Source organism: Anopheles maculipalpis, chromosome 2RL, assembly GCF_943734695.1.
Source record: "Anopheles maculipalpis chromosome 2RL, idAnoMacuDA_375_x, whole genome shotgun sequence".
Taxonomy (NCBI): Eukaryota; Metazoa; Arthropoda; class Insecta; order Diptera; family Culicidae; genus Anopheles; species Anopheles maculipalpis.
In genome coordinates, this window is record NC_064871.1 from 12553811 (window position 1) to 12578276 (window position 24466).

The 24466-nt window shown below is 45.5% G+C and overlaps 4 protein-coding genes across 7 annotated transcripts in view; 3 read left to right on the plus strand and 1 right to left on the minus strand.

The window, feature by feature from the left end:
• The window catches only part of LOC126558132 (E3 ubiquitin-protein ligase RING1), a 470233-nt gene that overhangs the window by 242826 nt on the left and 202941 nt on the right, over positions 1-24466 (plus strand). The gene's annotated exons all lie outside the window — the stretch shown is intronic.
• LOC126559169 (MOB kinase activator-like 1) overlaps positions 1-24466 on the plus strand; it is a 284421-nt gene that overhangs the window by 147699 nt on the left and 112256 nt on the right. The window lies entirely within an intron of this gene.
• Positions 1-24466, minus strand: part of LOC126557706 (nucleolar protein 56) — a 357328-nt gene that overhangs the window by 141587 nt on the left and 191275 nt on the right. The window lies entirely within an intron of this gene.
• LOC126557036 (ATP-binding cassette sub-family G member 8) lies at positions 17480-21944 on the plus strand. The gene is made up of 7 exons (XM_050212676.1): positions 17480-17640; positions 19057-19422; positions 19494-20711; positions 20775-20918; positions 20993-21252; positions 21325-21605; positions 21680-21944. The coding sequence occupies exons 1-7, from the start codon at positions 17486-17488 to the stop codon at positions 21923-21925; spliced, it is 2670 nt and encodes an 889-aa protein (XP_050068633.1). The 5' UTR covers positions 17480-17485; the 3' UTR covers positions 21926-21944.

The following is a 24466-nucleotide window of genomic DNA, read 5'->3' on the forward strand; positions in this document are numbered from 1 at the left end:
CAAATTTACGCCCTTTCTACGTCTTAAAGCACATCACACGACCCGCGTGGTGCAGCAATGGGGAGTCTCTACCGAAGGAATGCCAAAAGCAATTAGCAACCGTCGCCGGATCATTTTTCTTCTCTAGCAACTCTTCTCATATCGATCGATAGTGGTGGGGTCGGCATAAAGAGGGGAGCAGAAGAAAGGAGTCAGTATGGTTACTTTCTTCTTTTCCACCTCGGATGGCTCGGAAGGTAATTTCCTACACGAATACAGGCCATGGAGCTAGCTTATCGAAAAACAATACAATCGATCGTGGCTGTCGTCTGGCTGCTTTGTGAGGTTAGCTTTTATGGCTTATAAACTCAGTATGTATGTGTGTGTGTTTATGGTTGTTGTCTTTTTTTTTTCCTCTCGTGCCACAACGATGCCATTTTTCCATAAAACTCTACCTCCACCATCCCTTTGATCCCTTTGCGTCGGTGGAGCGCAAAAAAACGGCGCACTTGTATCTTCCGTCTTCGTCCACGGTTCGAAAGTGAAACGCTCACATTCGCTAGGCGAAAGAGAGTGAAACTTTCCCCTCCGAAACAACAGCAACTTCAGCAACAACAACAACAACAACAAAAAAGCGTAATAAAGGGAGAAGTCCTCCCACATTCATACCACTTCTCCGCTTCACCCCAAAACCCCACTTGACGGAAGCAACATGATGAAGACACTTTCTGTTGTCTGACGATGGATGTCGTCGCATAAAACACGGCATGCCACGGTGTCAGTGGCATGCAGGTATGCAGGTTGATGCACGAGATTGCTTTCGTGCATGCAGCACAAAGCAAGCGCATTCGATTGTTCTTTGCCACACGTGGTAGCAGCAAACGAAAAACTTCGACAAGTGAGAAAGCGACGAACCCCCTTTTACATTAGACTCACACAAGTCGCTAAGATAGAAAGGCGCTTATGCTCGTTTTATACTAATATATTGCATCGGGAAGGAATTCACCGGTGTTGGGGCAAACAGTTCCCGGCCGGCCGGCGTCGTTGTCCACGACGTGGATGATAAATGGATGTCAGCTCGCGGAATGGACGCTTTGCGTGTACCGGCTTTTCATTCGCTTCGTGGCCTGGGGCAAACCAATTGAACCTGTTTCGAGGACGTTCCGCGCGCCGTAAGCGAAGCGACAGCATAGTACGCCGATAGCAATAATGGCGGCCGATGTGGCTTCGTGTCGAATGGGGAAAAGATTTTATAGCAAGTGGCCACAGCCGGTGATGCTGCTGATGATGATCATGAGATTTAAGCAGATGGGGGAAAACTTTGACCTCAAATTTGGGTGAAGATTTCGGGCACTTCTTCTTCGGGCAACGCAGGCAGCAACCGCTATCAAAAGAAAGTTGGTCAACGGTACCGGTGAGTTTTTGTGGAGGTTGTTCTCGTACAATCTCGGTAGGAAGGTGCATGTACGATAAGAAATTAAATATAAAACGATACTTTTATTTATCAGGAAGATGTAAAGGCGGGATGAATAAGTTAAAATAAAAAAATTATGAAAATTAAGAGAATGAGTATAATGCTGCATTAGGAGGGTGATAATTTACTCAAATTTATATATTTTTTTATGTAACCGATTTATCTCAACTAAACAGTAGTCGAATATTTTGTTTCCGAGAGAAATTTCCTTAATTACATAATTAAAACAATCTTAATTCCGTCTTTTATTAAAAAAAAATTCCCCCAATTATAGGTGGATCTGCTTTACGGCACAACGAATCAATTGCAATCGCCGGCAACAGTATCTGACCTTATTTCTGACCGTGATACAGTTAACACGATTGTGATACGATCGGTGCCATCATCAGTGCTTTCTGTTACATCAGAACGAGCTTCTTTTTTGCCCTGGTACACCTGACGCGTGAAGACTTTTACAAACTCGTGATCCGTATCACTGCAACCGTACATGTCTGTCAGTCTTTCATTTCCTTTCCAGCAACAATTTCTACAATTGAAACCCGTCGTGTAACATCATCCATCACGAATTAAACTAACCCTACCTTCAGCACTACACACGCTGCTGCCCGCTGGTCAGCTGTCTTTGTCTTCAGTCAGATATACATTGAAACGTTTTTTTTTTTCGTGGTTGAAAAAGATTTGAAATTGAAGTTAAGAAATTAGGGAGGAAAAAATGACGATACTAATTTCTTACATGGTTAACAACGGGCTATGGAAAGGGCTCGTCTGTAGCCGTTGAGCGAATCAAATTGGACACCCGTGTGTGATGCGTGATGTAAAAGCGTTACTTACAGAATACTCTTAACAGTATGAGACACCAACCCGGTTGGGCGTCAACCGGCCGAGTTCCGGTTCCGAAGCTCCATCACCAAGAAATTGCTAATTGTTGGCTTTCGGCTTTAAGCTTCTGGTTCTTCACGTGTCTCACCTAACCTTCCGCTCAGTGAATTTTGCTTATTTGAATTCATTTTAGACTTGTGCCCAATAAGCCAGGCGAAGGTTAGTTTAAGGCTAAAAATCAATTCGTTCCCTTTCAACACGCTCACCAGCAGGATGAAAAGCTTTCCCTCTGCAAGCTCATTTGTCAACCGGTGACAAATACGAATGACTTGTGCGACAGGAAACAACGAACCACCCGAAAATCGAAACACTGCTCCAGGGAGGGCAAATCGGAGCAAAATAAACAAATGTCACGAAAGCGATAAACAACACACCACAGAGCATTAAAAAAAACTTTCTTTCACTTTCGACATATGTTGACCGCGACCGCGTGTCTGACATGTGTGTTGTTTATTTGCATAGGACAAGTGGTTGTATTTATGCTTCACCGATCCACCTGGCAATCCACGCGTTGAAAGTTGGGAATGCATAAAATCTGCTCCAAGCTTCTCGGATGAAGCAGCAGCAGCAGCAGCAACAGCTTCTTCACATCTCCAATACCGTGGCGGCTGTGTGATCAACTCGACCGGTCACTCAACTTTCCCTACGCAATCCGTCCTCATCGTCGTCGGACGCCGTTTGTCGTTGTCGGCGAACCCTTGGGAATGGGATACGCCGAAAAGCGCGCAGACGATGCGAAGGCGGTGTGGCCCAACCCAAAGAGGGAACCGGTTCGCGGGAATAAATCTCCCCCAGCATTTTAGACACGATACTCGGGTCCGAAAATAAATCGATTTCCCGTGCTCGGGTTGTGTGGTATGCAAAGCTGGGAAGTTGAATGCACCGCATGCGAATGCTCTTCGTTGAAGATTTCTCCCATAACTTACACCGAAAATACTGCACGCGGCCCCACGTATCCACTTAAGCGGGAAGCACCGTTCTAGTGATGTGATCGTACTGTGAGAAGGGCTTGTTTAAGTGTTTCTCTTTAATTTGATAATAATATTTATCTTTAGAGCTAAAAAAGGGATTCCATTCCCCATTCCACAGCCGGTGGGAAAGGTGGGAGAGCAAAACGATCGTATAATTGAACGTTTATCAGCTGTCGTATTTTATGCACTTCACGTTAAGAACATCTTATCCTTCAAAGTGCCAAAATTCTCCCACAGATTCACACACACATACAAAGCGTACATTACAGTACATTTTAGGCTAATTTTGATAGGGGTGCTCGTTTCGTTCGGGATGATGAGTTGCTGATGCTGCTTACAGTTACATTCTTCTTGTTCTCCCGGTTAGGAAGCTTTAAATCCCATCCCAGTAATGATGCTTAAACACACTTGCAAAGCACCGTAGACCGCTAGGAGAAAGGTAGAATTAGAATAAAGACATAACAAGCCACGGAAACGGACAAATCGGCATGGGGGGAAATGGAGGCTGAGGAAGAAGAGCATGAAAGAAGTGATTTTTCTTAAATGCAAAAAAAAAAAAACAAACGATCTCTCACAATTAGTTGAAACGTTAGCGCTTGAAGTGATCGCTTGCGATTGATTGTTAAGTGTGAGTATCGAATGATTTAAATGACGTGGCAGGAGAGGAAACTTGTTTAAGCTTCCTGTTGTACATTTAGAAGTTATTCAGAGCTGTTTAATACAAATTGCGATTTATTTGATGCAAGCTCTTACCTCCATGAAAATAATTGTTTAAATTACAAAAATTCAAATACCATAAATTATCCTTTTTTAATAAATTCTTTGCGAATGTACTAGAAAATTTAACTGACAGTAGAAAAACAATCACACTACCTTCAAGAACACAGTGCCGAAGCGGAGGGCAAGAATCTTGTGTAGTTGAAGCAACAGTAAAAAAGGGAGAGAAAAAAAAACATCCAACCCAAAGCCAAAGACGCCACCGGCACGGGGAAAAGGTCAATGGCACACACAGCCACACCCGCAACGTGAGCGAATCTTACGACGCGAGCATAAAGACGGCCACCGCCGAAGACGTTCACGTGAGCCCGCGAAACACATCATGCAGCACCGCTTAGCACCGCGATGCGATGATCGTCCCGACCGGCTCCGTGGTGCGGCGTTCTTTAAGACAGTGTTGGTTGGTAGTTTGCCAACCGAATCAAACCCAACCCAAGGTTACGAAAGCTGCTATTTAATGTGAGATGGGTGGGCGTACGTAGGGAACTTGTGAGAGATGAAAAAGAGCTCGAGATGTGTGTGCGTGACTATGTAAGTATTGGAGGTTGGAGCTAGACTCGCTTACTCCATAAAGAGAATCAATGTGCTTTTTTTTTGCTTCGTTCTCGACGCTTGAATTGATGCTCGAACTTGAACCTGACACGTTGTCCCAGCGACGCAGCATCCCTACACTCGTCTCCGAATACCTCGAATGCGATCGCATGCCATATCCCCAGGGTTCAAGCTGACGATGGCCCTGGTGGCCACGCGGTTCTTTTTACGGCTGGCTGTGGTTTGACAATTTTGACAGCTGTCGGCCCGCTTCATACCGTACATGGGATAGGGAAGACAAGAAATTCAAATTGCACATTCAAATACAGCATGCAAAGCTGTTACTAGCTAAGCAACAATCGACACACGCGGCGGTACCTTTCCGGAGCGTATGGAGCCTAGAGTGGCATTTTCTTGCTTCACTCTATGCTCTTTGAGTGTTGTTATTACTTCTATTCCGCCAACCCTGTTTCTTATCGCGCCCAGCAAAAAGTTCAGCGACTTTTTCCCCGTTTTTCCCGCTTTGTGGACCTTCTTCCATCACCATCTGAAACCACATCCAAGCCAACACTGTCCGTAGAACTTCCAAAACGCTTCTGCTGTCCGTTTGCTGCGTTGGGTTTACGCAAGCATGGTACGGTGCACGTTCTGGTGTCCGTTTCGTTCCATCCATTTCGCTACGGAGCTGTAGAGAACCTGAATGTATGTGTGTGTGTGTGTGTATGTGCGAAGTGTTGAAAGTTAGCACGAAGTTGTCCGGGAAAATGGGGAACGTTTTTCCATGCCATTTCCTTCTGGCGTTGGTCGTAGGCTAGTGTGAGGTAACGTTCGCTAGAGCCTAACAGCCTGCTGTGGCGACAAGAGTGGCAAGTATGGCCTGCTGCCAGCTGAAAGAACTGACGCACAAAGAAGGGCGCCTCTATTTACGGCAAGCGGAGATGTGTCATTGCTTTGTAAGGCAAGCGAAGCCATGCTTTTGCTGTCGATATACTTGTACACCATGCTTCTGCGTTACAGAATAGGTGAAATTTTTGTGAAATGGGTAGAAAAATATAAAAATATTGTTGTTATAAGTTTTAAACTTAAAACGACATTCGCTTCCTACGTAGAACTTCTCTGGTTTGCTTTGGTTAAATGTCCATTAACGGCCACTAAGTATACGCCAACTCACGTCGTCTAAACGCTTCTAACCACAAGCTCGAACCTTGGTTCTGCCTGAGCGTATCACCAGCCAGTACGTTTGTTCTGATGTGACGCTCCAGGTGTTTACAGTTACATTTGGTTAGCTTACGTCCATAACGCTTCCAGAAGAGAGCCACGATGGTGGCATAAAACGTGATTGGGTAGAGTTTACCAGAACTCGTGAAGAATGGTTGCGAACAGCGGTCAAGCGTATGGAGATGACTCATGCAGAAAAAAAAGCTTCACTCGGAGGATGGAACCAATCTCGATCCAATGTTGAAAACATCTGTCGACTACTTTTGGCTTGCACGAGTATGGCGCCACATGGTGACACGTCACACGTCAGCAGTTTTACTGCTTGGCCATTCAAGTAAGCCACCAACGCGGGCCGCATGATTCCGAAAAGTATATACCATCTGGAGCACCGGGGGAATTATTTAGACGTCACTCGGCTAATGCGGCCGCTCGCTCTCTGGACTTGAAGCTAAGCTTGCTCAACCCTGGACACAAACAACCGGTAATTTACTTGGAAATCACAGTCAGCCGTTTGGCCGACTTGCTGTGTTCTCCCTCTCTCCCTCGTGCGTTTGGTTTCCCCGTCTAGTGGTCCCAGTTGCTGTCTGATTTCGAATCACTGTCCCGAACGGTGCTCGAAAGCATCGAAGCACGATTGAAGCGACGTCCCCACGTTCATGACTACACCTCCCAGGGTTGTGGTTCTCCGATCGTTCGAGCTAATTTGTCTTGTACTTCATACGCTCGGAGGATCACCTGGACGGATTCCGATCCCAACGGTTTGGTCTTTTTTTTTTCTTGGAGTGCCGATTGAGACACTACCAAAAACCAAAAAAAAAACCACCACCAAGAAGAGAAGCCACTCCAAATGAGAAGACTTTTACTTTAATGGGTTCCTGCTTTTGCCCCCAATTCGGTACTCATGCCGAAGATTGATGCTGTTGCTGTTGCTGCTGCTGCTGCTGCTGTTGGTCATACCGCGCTACCGGTGTTTCTCGTTGTGTCATGATAGAAATTCCTTCCTTTCTAGTAAACAAAATGGTGGAGAGGAGGGGAGACTTAAATACAAAATCAAAATATTTATCCATCATCTCCACTTAGCAAAATAGTCATGAAAGTTTTATGCAAAGAAAAGTAGCAAAAACAAAAATTCAAGACCCATAGACATTAGGGTTTCACTCATTAAATGAAGTTTGTTGTTTGCGGTTTTTTTATTTAATGCCAAAAACGATCAACGCTTAATGGGCCGTAGCAGTAGTAGTAGTAGTAGTTGTTGTGATGGTAGTATACCGAGCCAAACGTTTTGCATTGCAGCTTGCAGTAAAGAGGGCCTTTTTATAGCAATGGTGTTTGAACGGTGAATGCCAAGGCGCACTGGACGAAGATAAATTGCGTGGGAATGTAAATGCTAACGTTGAACGGGCAAAAACAATGGCTTAGAGTATCGAAGTAAACGATAGGATTTTTTGTTGTTGTGGCTGTTGCGATATCGCCGATGATAAACGATCGTACGCGAAGTAGGCTAACTGGCTTGTGATAGGCAGAAGTGCATACACAAGATGTACCGTTGGGTTTAGCTGGATGAAGCTTCAGTGCGTACTATGCAAATTTATAACACCGGCTTGAAGGATCGAAAGCCTGTCAGTGGATGGTGTGTAATACACACACAAAAAAATGACACCGTTTTAACCCGATTTTTGGTCAATCTCCAAAGCAAATCGATTGAAGGTGGAAGAAAAAAGTGAAACAGGTGTGCAAACATGACATAAGGTATCATTCGTATCGAATTGAAGGCAATTGAAATGCGCCACAACACTGCACACCCGATGCACTAAAACACTTCTCAAGGTCGTAAAAGCTACCCGCGTGGAACGGCCGAGGTGTGGGTGTGCTTTGACTCTCCTAAACTGAAACAAGCTAACACCACACCACAGCTAGACTCGAAAAAGAAATACCAACCAAACAAAAAAGCACGTTTGACAGCATTTTGACAGCATCGGTAGAAGCTGCAAGCAAAGGTGTTGAATTTGACCGGTTACCAAAGAGACTCTGGGCAATCGGTTTTTTTTTTCTCGGTGAACCGGTACCATGGGAGGAGAGAAGCATTTAGATTATCAAACCTAACGGTGATATCACTGGTGCGTTGTTGCATAAGTGCAGCCAGTGTTGCACCGTTCTTCGTGCATCGTTGGAGACGAGCAGCCGTGCTGTTTTCGTCCGAAAACTGCATTCCTTTTGAGGGTCCGATAGGTGAAACTGGTTGCCCATCCAGTGGGACTAGTTTTGCAGTTTGTCATCGCACATCGATGCGGATGCCATTTGGAGAAGGAGTAGTTCAAGTGCATGTTGCAACGCAACTCCGACGCATCATACATTTTACCAGACTTCACTTTGACATTTGCTGATGGCTTAGTAGATTCGTTTGACAGTTCTTGGTTGATTGATGAAGCAATTTTATTTGTGCCGCACACCAGTTAAATTATCAACGGTTAAATGGGATTAAACAAACAGCGAAATTGAAGGCAAAAAGCGTGCATTTTCTGGCTATATTGTACGGTGACGATTATCACACATTAGAGCATTAGAAAACCCGTAAAATGATTATACTAGCATACTGTTGACAAGCGTTTAGAAGGTTACGTTGAAATCTTGGTTGGCTTTTTCTTCCATAATTTAGTTTTTTTTCGGTCTCATGTGGTAGACGTGACATTTGAACGAATACTATTCAGCAGTAAACATTTTATATTGTCACACAAATTCATCACACTCATTTTACGTTACAGAATTGCTTCCGTTGAAGAACTTCCTTCATTCCAACCGGAACTGTCATTTATTTCTATTCCCATCCTTCAAGGACCTCGCCTTGGCACAAAGCAGAAAGCGGCAACGGAACCTTCTTCGATTAGTGCGGTTAGTTTATTTCCTAAACTTAAACCTCCTCCTCCTACACGACCGGAAGCTCATCATTATTCCTGTGAATTCTGCCATCCTCGCAGGAATTGTCTCGAGCAGAAAAAAAAAAAAACACCGCGAGTAAAGTGCGTCGGTGCATTATAATTTGTTTGCCTTTAGTTTGTAACCTTAATTGCAGGTCTAGAGTGGATTGGTGCCCTATAAGGGACGCTTGCAGTGGCGTGCTAAATTATGCACGGTCGCGATGAGATTTAATTGAAAATAAACAAAGCGGCCTAGCGCGGCGGCTTGTTGGCTTGGTCGTAAAAATGGTTCGCGTTGACAACCCACTGAACGGTTGTTAAATAAAGAATAAATTTGAAAACAGCCGAGCCAAGCAGTGATCATTTACTTATCCCCGTTTCAAGGCAGCGACGGCTTAATGAAACGCGACGGATGGTAAACCGAGCCCCGGTTTTAAGTATTTGTTTGACATTTATCTCGAGAGAGAGAGAAAGAGAGAGGGCGCATTTTGTGCGCATCGGGAAAAAGGTTACTCTTTTGTGACTTTATGCCAAACGGGTGTGGTTGATGTATTTTTTTTTCTGATTCGATTGGTTCGATTGGCCAATGAAAGCCTTTTACACACAAAACAATTCAAAACTGTACCACGAACCGATCCCAGAAAGATATAAATGGGAATGGGTTGATGTGAATAATCGAAAAGTTTTAATAAATCGACTGGGATGCAGACAAAAAAGTGCCTGAAACGTCCGACATTCATATACAAACACACGCCCAGGTGGTACAGGAAGTAGATAGATAGAATGAAAAAAAAAACCTTGCCTTTGTTGGCCAGCTGCTGCAGCAAGTGCATTCCGGGTTGTGTTATATTCGGGCGAACTATTGTTTATACGAAACGGCCCCAAGGTTAGGTGGTGGTTTAGAATTTAATTTATGGTCCTTTGTGTTTTGCAGTAAACTCATGCATATTACCTAATGTAAAGCAGACGTTTATAGAATGGAAGGTTAAACATTTTCATGCTTAGTAGGTGCTGTTAAAGTCGAGTTAAACCTTCTGATGCAAACAACCAGTAACGCAACGAAGAAACCTTTTCTATCAATTTCAAATAATTAAAACACTGATTTCTCCAAAGGAAAGCTTTAATGTGCTTAAATCACCAAATTAGTAAGCTTTCATTTTCCAACATTTCCAGCACAGTGCATCATAAAATCAGCAACACATTAACGCCCTTTTGCCGGCAGGTGGAAACCGTTCATAGCCTTTGTTTGACTGATATGATTAAGCCATAGTTTGTCGCCCATTTTCGTTTAACTGCATGCCAAGGCTTTGCTCTCAAGCGACTTCTAATTACGCACGCACGCTCACACCCACCGCTTGTAAAGTATCTTTATTTAAGCTAATTGCTCACCCTGGCTTGGTGTCTTGCTGAGTGCGTTATCATTTTCACCCCCGAAAACAAAAAATGGTGGTTTATGCTCGACTCGACCCGACTTATCTCACGAACTTTCCCTTCTATGGTTTTATGGTGCAGTAGGTATTGTAGGTAGGCATGGAAGACGAATTCTCATGCTCCAGATTTGTCACCACTCTCACTCTTTTTCCAGCACTTCCCAGCACAGTGATCGTGGTGATCGCACTTTATTACTCATCGCGCTTTTACTCCCACACAACGACAGAGTGTTTAACTGATTGAGATCAGTTCAGTGTTGAGTTTTATTGCCATTTTAAGATTTTTAGGCAGCTTAGCGTAGTTCAATTTGAAGCGAACCCGTATCTCATCCGTACATTCATTAGTATCACTATCGCCTCGTCGTGGTGTGTTTCGTTTACACCCGAGCGCCATTGTTTTGAAATGCAATTTTGATTCCTCGCGCGGCTCTCACCGGGCGCAGGCAATAAGCTGCCCGTCCCAAAGCACAGTACCGCGGTACCTCGCGAATTGATTAGAAGGTTCACAGGGCTGGGTGAAGCCCTTCGGAAGAAAAAAAAAAATGAAAAAATGGGCGTCCAACGTCACGAACCGGTGCGTTCGTCGCTTAGCGTTGAAGTCTTTCGTACGGTTCGCGGCATGCATTTAGCATCGAACTTGCGATGCGCTTGGGAGACCTGGTGCCGCTTTATATCGGCATTTTTTTCCTACTTTTGGGGTCAAGATTCACTCGGATCAGAATGGCTCGAGACTGGTCATGGACAGTCGGACGATTGATGATTTGTTACGGATAGAAAAGCAGTGGGTCGGACAGGAAGTTGCCTCATTGTGCGCAACTTCGCTGCAGAGTGACAATTTAAGCCCTTTTTGAGTACAAAACTCGAATGGGGCCACGACTTACCAACCACCCTGGGGTTCGTTTCCTTTCGGGAGTTTGGCACAAATCTTTGAAGATGATGCAAAAGCGTGTAAAACGATGGACCATTTCAAATTTGGTCTCGCTATTACAACGCTGCAGCGTGCTACGCGTCTACGATAGTGTGACCGCGGCACAAAAAGCGGACGTTACGACGTATCTGTGACTAATTGGCTTCCTTTTTATGGTGTTATTTTTTCTCACCTTTTCGCAGTGCGATTACCATACCGCGACGAGATTGGAAAAGTGTCGCCCGGTTTTGTTATGACACACGCGTCGGAGCAAGCGAAACGACTTCCATGATTAATGCCCACACATTTGGTTACCGTTTTGCTGCGATAGAAAATTTCTTACTTACATATCATCGAGGAGATAAAAGGGCTTTCTTGTGAGCTAAACTCTGGCTGCAACACGTGCGCGTTCGTTCCGGCCATTATATACACGATGATGTAATTTAAATAGTCGAGCCAGTTATCGCACACCTCTCCTAAATCAGCACCCTACGAGGCTTGTTACTCTTGCCGTAGCTACTTTCTTTTGAAGTACTTGATTTAACGAAAAGGCCTCTAAACGCCCAAACATCCAGGTCAATCAGATCACGCCTTCCGCCTGGGGTTTGCGGTGGAAAATCATCTCGACTTTGGTTAGTAGGTCATACTGGATTTTAAAATAATCAACACCTTCTTCTCAGCAGGCTGGCCGTACTGCTAACGAGCGGTTTTGTGGTTGCGTTCCCGGTTTTCCGTACCAAAAACGAGACGAGAAATAATGATTGCAGTGCAGCACAAACAGCTGAATCTCACCTTCCGATCGTTGGCCGTCTTTTAAAACACCCCGGCCGGCCCCGGCTAGCAAACAAGCCGATGAAATTAAGCCGGTCAATCCGTTAGATGGTCCGCGACTCATCTCCTGTGCGGAAACAGCTGAAGCTATTCCCCGGGCTGGTGCTACAATCGGCCACTGCCCTTCTCACTAAGCCCGGTAAGGTACCATACGCGGGAAAAAGGGCTTCAAAACTATATCTCGCCTCAAACCATTGCACTGTGAAGAGGAAATTCCAAAAAATAGATTTATTTCATAGCTTTATCTACAAGTAGGAGTGAAGAAAAAAAAAGCACACCACCGTTAAAATCACGGTAAACGGCTTCGATGGGTGATCGATCGATTGGAAATGGAGAAGAAAGAGAAAAACCGCCCCATGATGCCATCGGCTGACATCGGTTGGAGGAATCGAATATTCCGTTGGCGGACTTGGTGGTTCGTTTGGGGCTAGTTTTGGGGCTTGCTTACTCGCGTTGACCTCACCATGGTCAGGTGCTGCTAGCTGCCTAGTAAGCACCAGCGAGCACGCGAGAGAGAAATGCAATATTAGAAAAAATGGTTGAACTTGAACGCTTTCAAGGGTTAAGGTTTTGAATGGCTAATGAATTGCTAATGAAGCGTTTGAATGGATCGTTTGTGGTTTGGTGATTTTCCTTTTGAATTTAATAAACACCTCGATGCAGGTGGAGGTACGGAATGATCAGTATTTAAAGATATTCGAAGGAAAATTATTCGGCGTTGATTTATTATCTCTTTTTCCCACTTAAACATCATAGAAATTTAACACTTCAATCGGTGATCATAGTTTTTAATGTGCATTATATTTAGAAAGCTCAAATCTGTAATTTAAAAGAATTAAAACTAAATAACAAGCAAAAGCTTTGTTTGTATATAGACGAGGCTCTTTAAAGTGGAACTACCTCTGTCTAGATGCGGCGTTTGTTGAAACTCGATTCGCTTTCAAATTAGCAATCCAACCATAATTAATATACTTTCCATGCCGTGTTTGCCTTAACCTTCAATCAACCTTTCTTCCTACTTATCTATCCTCCCCCCCTCCCCCTGCCCCTTATTTTAACTCGAAAAAAAGCACCGCAGCCAACAAGCGACCAAACTTTCATCCCATCAAAAATCCATCAATTTCGCTCATGATCTCCGCAACTTCGTCCACACAAGGGCAGCGTTAACGCCCAACACAACCATTCACAAAGACCTCAACACTACACCGCAAAACATATCGTCTTGGGCAGCGTACATATGCCCTCAAGGGGCGACAAATGTGTGCTTCGGCACCAGAATGACACTGCGCAACTGCCAAGTTCAATGCGCCGAACCCGCGAACGGGAAAGAAATATTTGTGATGAAAGTTTTCGAAATAAACAAAATCGAACACCCGACCGACCGGACACATCCGGGGTGGTTTGTATTTGCGTGTGTGTGTGTGTGTAACACTTTCACTTGAGATGCCGCATGGCAAGTGGTGAATGGGGCCGTAAGGATTCGCGACATTTTTTTTTTTCGACAAAATTTTGACCGTGCGAAAGTGATATGTGATGATTTCGATAAAGTGATACATCTTCTCAAGATAAATAAGGTTCAAAAATCTTCTTGATACTGAAAAATAAATAACAAAAAGCTAAAAATACTCTAACTCACGAAGGAATAAAGCGCTGGCAAATAGAAACTCGCCAAACAAAGCAAGCAAACGGCTCATTTCAGGCAAAACCATCGTTTGCCGAAAGCATAATGCTTGCTGGACAAAAGAGAGAGAAAAAAAAACGCAAGACGGTGCAACTGCAGGCCAGGGCCGTTGCTAGTCCATCCCGTGCTTTGCAAATGCAGCAAACCCCTTTTGCGCGAAAAAAGGAAAACTGGGTGATCCGGGAACGATCCGTAAAACCCATCCACTGCAGCTTCTTCCGGCCAGTGCCGAGTGAGGACCGGCGAAGGGGGAACGGAGGGAACAGACGAGAACAGCAACAATCATCATATAAAACCGGTATGTGGATGTGGAAAACCGGTGCGATGTGGCCCGTTCCCGTGTACGGATTTACAATTAGCGTTAGGTGAGCCCGAACCACCGGGGGTACGTGGATGAGGCAGCAGAAAAATGTGTGTTACACGCTCAAGCAATGGACACGAGGAAACTGGTGCTGGTTGGCTGGCCTGGTTGGTTTTAGTTGGTGCGATGTTTGCCCGCCGTTTATCAACCCCGAAACCGGACCGAAGCAAACGGGCAACCGTCTGGAATCGGGACGAGATCGGTGTGGTGTGTTTTGTGTGTGACGCAGTTGGCTCGATCGTTGGCTGACAAATCGCTCGGACGAAGCAAACGGGGGTATGGAAAAGGAAGTGGAACAGTTGCTTGCCTGTGTGCCGTTGGCATAAGATTGATGGAAACACATTCTTGAAAATGGGAATTATTTTAAAAATCGCAATGCATTACTTACGAGTTGAACTCACAACGAGACGTACAGTTTAAAAGTTCGTTTGCATATATTCAGGCGTGCAAGTCTATATTTTCGCAAATGAACATTGACAAAATCTGCCAACTAAAAATTGAAATTGAAATTTTTTGAATGAAAAGTGGAATACTGCATGCTTCTTGTGGAAATTTGCAATCATATACATAGTGGGATATTGAATTCATTTGGAGGAGATCTGCAATTCGACTGTTTAGTTTTGCAATTTGCTGTGGAATAACTGCCGATCGTTTGAAGATCTCCTGTTTAACCGATAAAGTAGTAAAAATTGTCATCCAATACGTTGTTTACATCACTGCACCGGATCATTCACATTTGACATGCTTTTACGCAAAAAACTGTTGTTAAAGTTGCTGTTTCTACAAGTTGGTGTTCCATTTTACAGTCCGGGTCCCTGTAAATAACTAATAAAGAACTATCTGCTATCAACAGCTGATATTCTTGCACTAAGATTTCAAAGCAGCTGTGTTAGAAAACCGTCCAATACTAAACGAATAGGAAATCTTCGCCCAGCCCCCTTCAATAGTTAAGGATTGTAAGCTGGACACTCCATCAAACTCATCACTGGACGACCGTTCGAACGTCATTCGCATGCTTGCCCTCTAGCTTTATGCATCATCATGTAGCAAAAAAGACGCACTCGGATTGGTGAAACAATAGACACACTTTCCCACCTAATTACCTTTCCTCGCCGTAACACCCGCAACCCTTCCCCTATCCATTGATCATGAAAGTGAGGAAGGCTTATAAGTGAGTGTATTTCAATAAGCAAAAACAAAGCACAGCCTCATCCACAGGAACACCCTCGCTTATACTCTCGAAAATCGAAAGCTGCATAGAGAATTGGCAACACTTTTGCCGAGTGGAAAAATGTAAACGAACTACAATTAACGGACGTGGGGCTGTGTTCTGCACACAGGAAGAGAAGAACATACTGGACACAACCATCATCATCATCATCATCATCACCTACTCACAACCGTTCGATACGTTCACGAGGGCTGCATCTAACCGTCGGCAGTGTTGAGCCCGAGCTGCTACGAAAGTAATGGTGCAGCAATGCAAATGAGCCACAGTGAAGATGCTACAAAAAAAAAGAGACCTTTTAAATTCTTCTAACGGCAGACTGTTTTCGCTGCATGTTGTCTTCCGTGTTGGAACTTCTTTTTTTCCCCCCTTTTACTTCATCCCGATGCTGCTGCAGGTTCACAGCCAGTATATACCAGTCCACATGACGGACTAACGGAATTTCGTCCACATTGGTCCGCACACGCTGCGCTAACTGTACGTGATAAGAGGCGGTGTAAATTGTGGCATTTCCTCCCCCCCCCCCCCCCCTTGGCCGGGTAACATGCGAACGCATCACTCCCATCAGCGAGAGGCCACGCAATGGCATAATTTCTTCATCCGAGCTTGTGCAGCGTGTGCAACGATAACGGATGCCTTCAAAAAAACCGGCTACAAACCGTCTTCTTCTGAGGTGGCTTTTCGGTACGTGACGCACATCACCAGGGTCAGCTTGGTATGGGGATGCGTCAGGTTGTGGTGTTGTTGGGATGGGAAACCACCGATGTTTAGTCAGCTAGGAATTCCTGCAGAATTGGCGGAAATGCACTGTCGAGTAGCAACAGTCATCGTGCGTGCATTTATTTGACAGCTCAAGCACTCTGCAGCACTCGTCTGTCTGTCGGCAGGAAGCGGTGAAGATCATTGTGGGTTTGAGCTGAAATTTCGTGATGGCTTGTTGGTATTAAATGACAAATGCGTGACATGCCCATGCGATGACGATCTACAAACAAGGGATTTATTTGGGACAAATAAATTATCACATTTTATAGAATAAAGACCTTAACGCTTCTGTCGCCAGAGTCACCAGAAAACACCACAACGTGTTGAAACATTGTGATTAATCACAGCTATTTCTTCAAGTTTTCCGACAAAATAGAAAGGAAGAATGTGCCGGCAATCTGCCAACTTGGGTGAAAGTTCGTCCGTCCGCTTACATTCGCAAAGAAAGTGATGTAGTGTGAGAGTTAGACGGTTAGGATTAAGACTGTTTTAAGACAGCAAACATTGTACTATTGTGTTTGCTTCTTACACTGCGCTGCATCTTGCCAAGTCCAACAGACCACAACAATTCTTTGCATGTTGGTGCAAAGTTTTCAAACCGTGCATGTTACTTCCTACCATCCAGATAAGATCAAGTCACTTCACTCAACGCCATCATGTCCATTGTCGAACGGCTAGACACGTGGATCGACAGCTAGAGCTACTGATTGAAGCATAACCACCCAAGCCCAGCGCACGAAATGCATCGTAAAAATGCATCCACCAGCACCAGGACTGGGCAGGAATGGAAAGGGATGAAACTGTTTTGCTTCACTTTCAAACCATCTACGGGGTGAAGCAAATACCCCGAGTGGACAACAGCAAACCGATCCACGGATTGCGCAACTTGCAGCTCTAGGTGCGCTGGCACGTGAGGAACGTTGAGGGGTTTTGTTTCCAGCTGGCAGAGCAAACGATGCTTGTCTCATTTCATAACTCCATCATACCGCGGTTATGATTTATTGATAAGCGATTGATGAAATAAAAGCGCAATAGATTTAAACCGAATCCTCGGTGCACTTTTGTAGCGCACACCAAGCCGAAGATAAATAAAGTCCGATTGCTACCCAGGCCGGCAAAGAAATGTGTCATGATGAAATCAACCGAATGGAATGTCCGCCATTCGGTCTCTAATGGATTGGAGGTGTTTTTAATATTGCTTACGGCTTGGCAGCAGTTGGAAGCCAGCGACTGAATGGCCGGAAGGGCGTTGGATCATTAAAAGCGGCGGGAACTTACCGGCTGCTGGGGTGGTACCGATGGAACACCACGGGAACCTCAACCGGAACCGGAGATGAAGCCCTCATTACGCGCACATAGTGGTGGCTGAATGTCGTACCCTGAGAAACAAACATGAAACGATCGACGATTTCATTCTTGAATTAGAATTCTCAAAATTAATCCCTAATGCTTAAAGACACATATAAACATACATGAAATTGGTTAACTTACACAAGCGCCTCTTCTTCCCTTTTCTAGATACTCCTACGGTCCTGCATGTTATGGAACTGCGCAAAATGAGTACGGTCAAGCAGCAGCAGCAGCAGCAGCAGCAGCTACAACAGCGCGAAGATCGACGGTACTCGATGCCACACGGTATGCACGGCACACTACCGCCCGGGGCAACGGATGATCTGCACGCATGGTCCATTTATCGGTAAGAAATTTTGAAGAATCAATTTCTGGCACGAATGAAGCGTGGAAAAAGAAATGGAGCACCAAACCAAATCTGTACCAAATTCTAGACCGAAATTCAATACGCATTAGCCCGGAATTAATTGAATCACACATAACTTACTTGATCTATAAAATCTGTTTTATTAGTGCAAAGATATTGAGTAATTATAGTTGAAGTAGGTGAGCTACGAGTATTGTGAATTTGATTTTATTTTTCAATTTATTTTTCCACAGTTTCTGACATTTAAAGATACATAACAAACCTTCTGGTGATAATTGTGGTTGCGTTTGAGTAAAGAAAATTTAAATTCAATCCTCAAGCCTGTAGATTTTAATCGAGCGAGAAAACTGATCATGATACGAAATGCACTCCAAACACCGATCGGACCGAAATCAAGTTGCGCAAATCACGTGGACCGAATTCGCTTCTCCATCCGAGCGAGCGCAATGACGCTACACATTTTCCTACCGACGCCTGCCGGGAAAATGGGTAGCGCTAGTAGGTGTGGTGTACACGCACCACAACGAAGTCAAAGCCTAATCGATTCGTGAGCGGTTAGATTGACCTGATTTTGGTCGATCTTGGGTTGGATCACTTCGAGATCGAAACCGTTCTTCGCCACCTATAAGCAACTATAACAACGCATGGCTGGTGTTTGATTTTAGGGGGAAAAGAAAGGCCGGAGATTGTCCTACGGTTGAAAATGATCGTTCGTATGATCTGTTTTTGTTTTCAAACCAACCTTTCGCAACGCTTGTGTCGATCGAAGTTGCGTATGGCTGCAGTTCTATTACATTTAAGGCGACACTGACACCGTAAAGAGCTCCCTTAGATTGTCACCCAGCTACAAGTTGGATCGATTGCGCCAGTCTCACGGTACTTAGGGAAGGGTCGGTTGTTTTAGTATATTCCACCCAACGCCAAGCCACTTGTAACCTTGAATTACTACGCCTTTAGCACGGAGTGACTCTGCACGTAACCTACCCCAAAGCCTCGAGTCTAATTTGACCTGTGAAAGCGAATTTTTGCCTCCCCCAGCAGCGCCAACTTCTTCGGGCGTTCGGGCCCAACTGCGGTGACCTTCGGTAGACACACCAACGCCTAAACAAAACTATGCCACAAAGCCTACGGGCATCTTGGTTAGGGTAAGAATGGGGTAGAGTACCGTACCGCCTCAACAGACACGAAGGGACACGGTTGTGCAATTTCGGCGTTCGAATCGAGGGATTGCGTTGGATGGGAGGGCCGTAGCGTTGGAATGTAGCAATGCAATTAGGGCCACATACAATGGTTATGTGAGGTTGTCTGGAAATATTCTTGTAACTGTGACTATTAAGCTTTAAAAAAATGGGTTCTTCAATAAGATTACTGTGCCTATTTACACACTTTTTCCAGACAAAACCTAAACTCAGACTTTGCCGATTCAGCGCTCGGCTCGTCGGACAAATCACCAAAACCCTACAACGCTCAGTACCACCAGCGAGACACAGCCATCCTCAACCATCCGCGCTATGGCCCGAAGCAGAATCCAATCAATTCCAACATGTACACCTACCTCAAGTTTGGCCTACCGCGCGTATTCCCTCCCAATGGTGGCCAACCGATGGCAAATGGGCGACCGGGTCGGGCCTCGTCCAAGGCAAACGGTCGCGGTCGTGTGAACCGAGGATATCGAGACAGTACCGGACCGGGTCCTGGCTCGTCCGGCTACGACAGTAGCGACAACGAAACAAACCGTGGTCGTGTGCCAGCTAATCTAAGGTATGTTGTGGTGGTACATTTCCTGCGATGTCCTAACCCGACTCTCACTAATTTTCCTCTTTCTTTCGCAGAAAATATCGCAGCGAGTCCGATTTCCGAGCCATCGGCGCTACAAACACATCGCGGCCAAGTTCGCGTGCCCAAGGCATACCGCTAGCCGCCCTTAAGCAAGCCAACAGTCGGGCCAGTATAGCCGGCACACACGTGTACAACCCGTACGCCACCAACCTGCGACATCACAATCTGCGCTCACAGAGTGAAGCGGACCTGTTAGCGGAATGGGACTACGACGATTCGCCAACCTACGGTGAAACGCGTCTCTACCCAGAAGATGCACTATACGCTACCCAGAGCCGGCGGCATTCACTGGCCGGGCTAGTATATCCCAACATACAGGTACACTGTCTGGATGTGCTACCAGGTTTGCGTGGTGTTTCGCTGCAGGCGAAAGCGGGTGATCTGTTTGCCATTATGGCGACAGCACAACGCGAAGGAACGGCTTTGGTAGAAGCGCTAGCTGGCGTACGGCAGCGTATGGGTGGGGAGATCCTGGTAAACGGTCAGCAGGTGAACAAACGCATCCTTCGTCAGCTGTGTGGTTACGTACCTGCCCTGGACGCGGCACCGCTTGATCCACGCATGAGCGTCCAGAGTACGCTTTCGTTTGCGGCTGCCCTGCGTGGTCCGTACGATCGTGCCGATCTGAAGGAACGCATCGATATTCTGGTGGAGGACCTCGGTTTGACGGCGGTCCGTTCGGCCAACGTGTCCCGGTTGACACACTCGGAAAAGCAAAGACTGAATGTGGCCTGTCAGCTGCTGACGCAGGCTTCCATCTTACTGCTCGATCAGACCACCATCAACATGGACATCTTCGACACGTTCTTCCTCGTGGAGTATCTGCGCCAGTGGTGCAGTGCCGGACGGATCGTAATCATGACGCTACAACCACCAACATTCGAGATCTTGTCGATGTGTTCCGGCGTCCTGCTACTATCTGGCGGACGGACCGTTTACTCAGGCAGTAGAGCCGATCTGCCGCGACACATGGGACAGCTCGGTTATCCATGCCCACCGTTTAAGAATCCCGCCGACTATTATCTGGATCTGGTCACACTGGACGATCTGTCGGCGGCTGCACTGTTAGAGTCATCGGCACGCATCGAGTCACTCGCTAACTCGTGGGATCACGTGAATGCTGAACCACCGCTTGCGGCACCTGTGGCCAATCTACCCGAGCCAACGCGTAGTGCTGGATTTTTCAGTCAAATCAACGCACTTGCCAAGAGGTAACGATGCGTTTTGTGATTTGATCGCGGTGTGAGTTTAACCGTCCCGTAATTATTTTACAGATATATGACGTACAAGCAGCCGGGATCGCTACTCACTTGGATCAGCCGGTTGATTCTCGCAGCTGTTCTTTCCCTATTTATCGGATGCATCTTCTGGGATGTGCCAGCGTCAGATCCGCAGCTAAATCTGAATGATCGTCTTGGGTAGGTGATGTGCTTCAGAGATGATCCACAGGTAAAAGGCTCCAAGTCTAATCTGTTCCCCCCTTTCCTTCCAGCTATCACCATTGCATGATGATGGTGGCCCTGTGGCCATTGCTAATTCTTCAGATACGAGATGTACAGGAGGATCGCCGACATGCAGAGAAGGACCTCAAGCTAGGCCTGTACGGTCGCTTCCTGTATATCATCATCCAAAGCACACTGAGCGTTATGCCTAGCCTGTGCATATGGTTGGCGTACTTACTCCCAGCGCACAGTATGGCCGGACTGTACTCATACACAACCAACAACGATACTGGCATTTATCTTTATATGGGTAAGTTGTCCTTTGCTCTCTTTTGTTGGTGATGCATCCATGCTTACCGCGCTATTTCGAATTCTTCTACAGGTTACATGCTGCTCTATCTAATGGCCATACAAACGATCGTGCTCTTCATTGCCCACCTGGTCCCGTGTGGTATCACCGCCACGATAGTCACCACTCTCGTCCTAATGCTGATGGCAGCCGTTGGAGGCTTTGTCGTGCATGTGGCGAACGTTCCCGACTACTTGCGATGGATGGAGTTAGTGACACCACAGAAATGGCTAACGCCATTGCTTACCGAGAACGAGTACAGTGCGGAAACGTTGATGAGCATCACCAGCCAGCAACAGTGTCGAAACAAACAGGTATGCGTGACGTCCAGGAGAGCAACCGTACCGTTTTGCCCAAGTAACATAGCTTTACCTTATCCCTTCTCCAGGTTCAGTACACAGAGATAATCGTACAGCAACCGTGCCCACCACCGAACGGTACCTTCGTACTTGCCGACCATCAACTATTGCCCCGAGACCACGTGCTAGATGCGAGTGACATGTACACATCCACCGTTCTGGGACTGCTGCTCACCTGTATCGTATTTTTCGCGCTTACCATGTTCGTCTTCCTACTCAACTGCCAGTCGCTGCTGCGAAAGAAAGACAAGGGCCGATCTGGGAAGCACACGTAAGGCAAAGTCTTCCATCCCGAAATGCCGTTCACGAACTAGGAATAAGTGGGCTGGTGCGATCGCCTATCTATTCGCTCGCATCCGTGCAAGGTGTAAAAGTGCTAGTTAATTTTATTTTATTATCATTTTCTTGTTTTCCATCCATCTTTTTTTTCGTTTGACAATCTGTAACGAATCCTTTTACTCCCGGTACAGGTGGTACGTGTAGCATCCGTCCTTTGAATGTATTATGATGTTTTCTATTTTTAGCTAATTAACAAAGGAAGTAGTTTTTTTATTGCCGGTTTATCGTACGACAGGCAGCTAGCTTAGAACAGCGAAACGTTAGCTAAGTAGTGATCGATTTTAAAGGTTCTAAACATATCCCGATGGTAGCAGACATTCAAACGTTAGAGGAATAGGTTGCATAAAGAGAGACACACAAGAAATAGTTAGCGACAGTAGCCGTGAGCCAGGTGGTTTGTATTACGTGCTAATGTGAGCGTGGCATTTAGAACGATCGCAATATAGGACACAGAGAATTGATTCACTTGTCATCACCAACGGTGGAAATTTGATGAATATTTTTTAATAAAAGACAATGATGTAAAAGGGAATAGCAAACATGGTGAATGGTATTTGCAAAAATAGGAGAATGGGATGGCAAAAGAACAAAACCGACAATGATAAATGATAGAAGGTCATCCAAAACTACCTATAGATGCTTTGGGAGGTCTCCGAGACTACATTTGCCTCTCCGTACTTTCTTTTCAATCATTACTTATAGACCAAACCAAGACCTCTGGCAACTGCAGTTAAGAGTCGGAACAGTTTATACTCTCGTAGATCCGGTGCTTTGTTGATCTACAGCGAATACTTTTATATAGCCCAATTTAGCCATTGCTACGGATTTCGTTTGAAGTGGATTTGTGGGAGGCAAATGCCGAGGAATGCCGAGAAATGCCGAGAGCATCAGATCGCTGTTCACAATCTGTTAATTGAAGTCAAAGCGATACCTTCGATACCATAGATCAGATCGAACTATGGACCACCAACACCATCAGTACGAATTCTCTAGGGTACTTTGGTGTTGGAATCGTTCAAATCTCCCCGGGGTTTTTGGCAAGGGGACGAACACTCCTGTTTCCTGTTTCACATAACCCTGGGAGGCGTCATGCGAAGCGCGGTTTTTGATATCCTGGGCTTGGATTGTAACCCGATCACTAAGCTTTCTTGGCTTTTCGTACACCCGACTGAAACGCAAGGGGATAGGATTAGATTGAGAATCAATGTAACGAAGACATAGTGCCTGCTTTTGCTTGGATGCTCTGACCGTGGTAGAGCCCAACTCGGAAGCAGAGTAGTGTGTCCGATTAGGGCGTGTGGAAATGAAAACGAACTAGCGGCGCAGTTCGGCGAGGCAGATATCCTGACGGTGACGGATATCGGATGCAGATGGTTTTGTGAGTTAGTCATGTCTTCAGGACGTGCAGCAGGGTCTGGGCAAGTCAAGATATACGAAGTCTCAGCTTTGAACTTACTGAACTTGCTTACTGAAACTGCCATTCGGACGCCATACTCGGAAATTTGGCTTCAACTTATTTTCTAAAATGTTCCTTCAAAATAGTTTTCCTCTGCTTCTTCCTGGCTTAACGACCCATTAGGTCACAATGGTCGGCCATCTAATGGCTTACTAGAGTTATTGGTACCATATAGTAGGATATACAATCCATCACTGCGGGGGAACAGTCCAGATGGGATTTGAACCCCAGTTCTACCTTGTGAAGACCAGCCCCACTTCAGCCTCACTACCGGACCGCTCAGCCTCAAAGTCGTCTTAGAGTTTTATTAGTCCTCCACACCAACCATATTTTTTTACCTCACGATTCAAACTGGTCTTGAACCCTGGTCTCGTAGATTTTGTGTTTATTTTTCAGGCACATTTGGTCGAGATATTTTAATTTACTGGAACATCATCTTCCTTCACCGACTACATGATAGAAGCTATCACTAACCCTTCTACTGTCTGTCTTCGCTCTAAACTGATACTCGAAACTTTAGCGCGATAAATGCCTTGGTCCAGCAATGAATAGACAACACACCTGATATGGACACAATTATCTACGCTCATTCATATTGGATGTTTCTGATGTCTAGCAATTCTACTACCACCAACATTATCACTCACGACACATGACATAGACAAACCCAACAGTAAACAAAAGGTACGAATGATGAGTTTCATTTTTTACCTACAGACAATACCATTATGTTAACACATTATCTAAAAATAACAACAGTAGTATTACATTCAGTCTACCACTGGAAATTGGCATGACGTTGCTAAACCTGATCACAAACACTCACTGACCACCGGCAACACAGGGAACGCCTTGCCTGAACGATTCATTATTTCGGGGTCGATTTAAAGCGCTTGCCAAAGCAAACAACCATTTGCATACAAAGTCATCGGGGAAACCGGGGCGTCGGCCACTGCAATGGCCGGCCGGCATTAAAAACCGATTATCGTGCGTTGCACACGAGAGCACTACATTTGGCTAA

Excerpts from the sequence above, each read along its gene's own strand:
- LOC126557036 (XM_050212676.1), top strand. The coding sequence starts at position 17,486 with ATGGAACTGCGCAAAATGAGTACGGTCAAGCAGCAGCAGCAGCAGCAG. Across the intron at positions 17,641-19,056 it reads CACGCATGGTCCATTTATCG|ACAAAACCTAAACTCAGACT; the intron begins GTAAGAAATTTT and ends CACTTTTTCCAG. Across the intron at positions 19,423-19,493 it reads CGTGTGCCAGCTAATCTAAG|AAAATATCGCAGCGAGTCCG; the intron begins GTATGTTGTGGT and ends TTTCTTTCGCAG.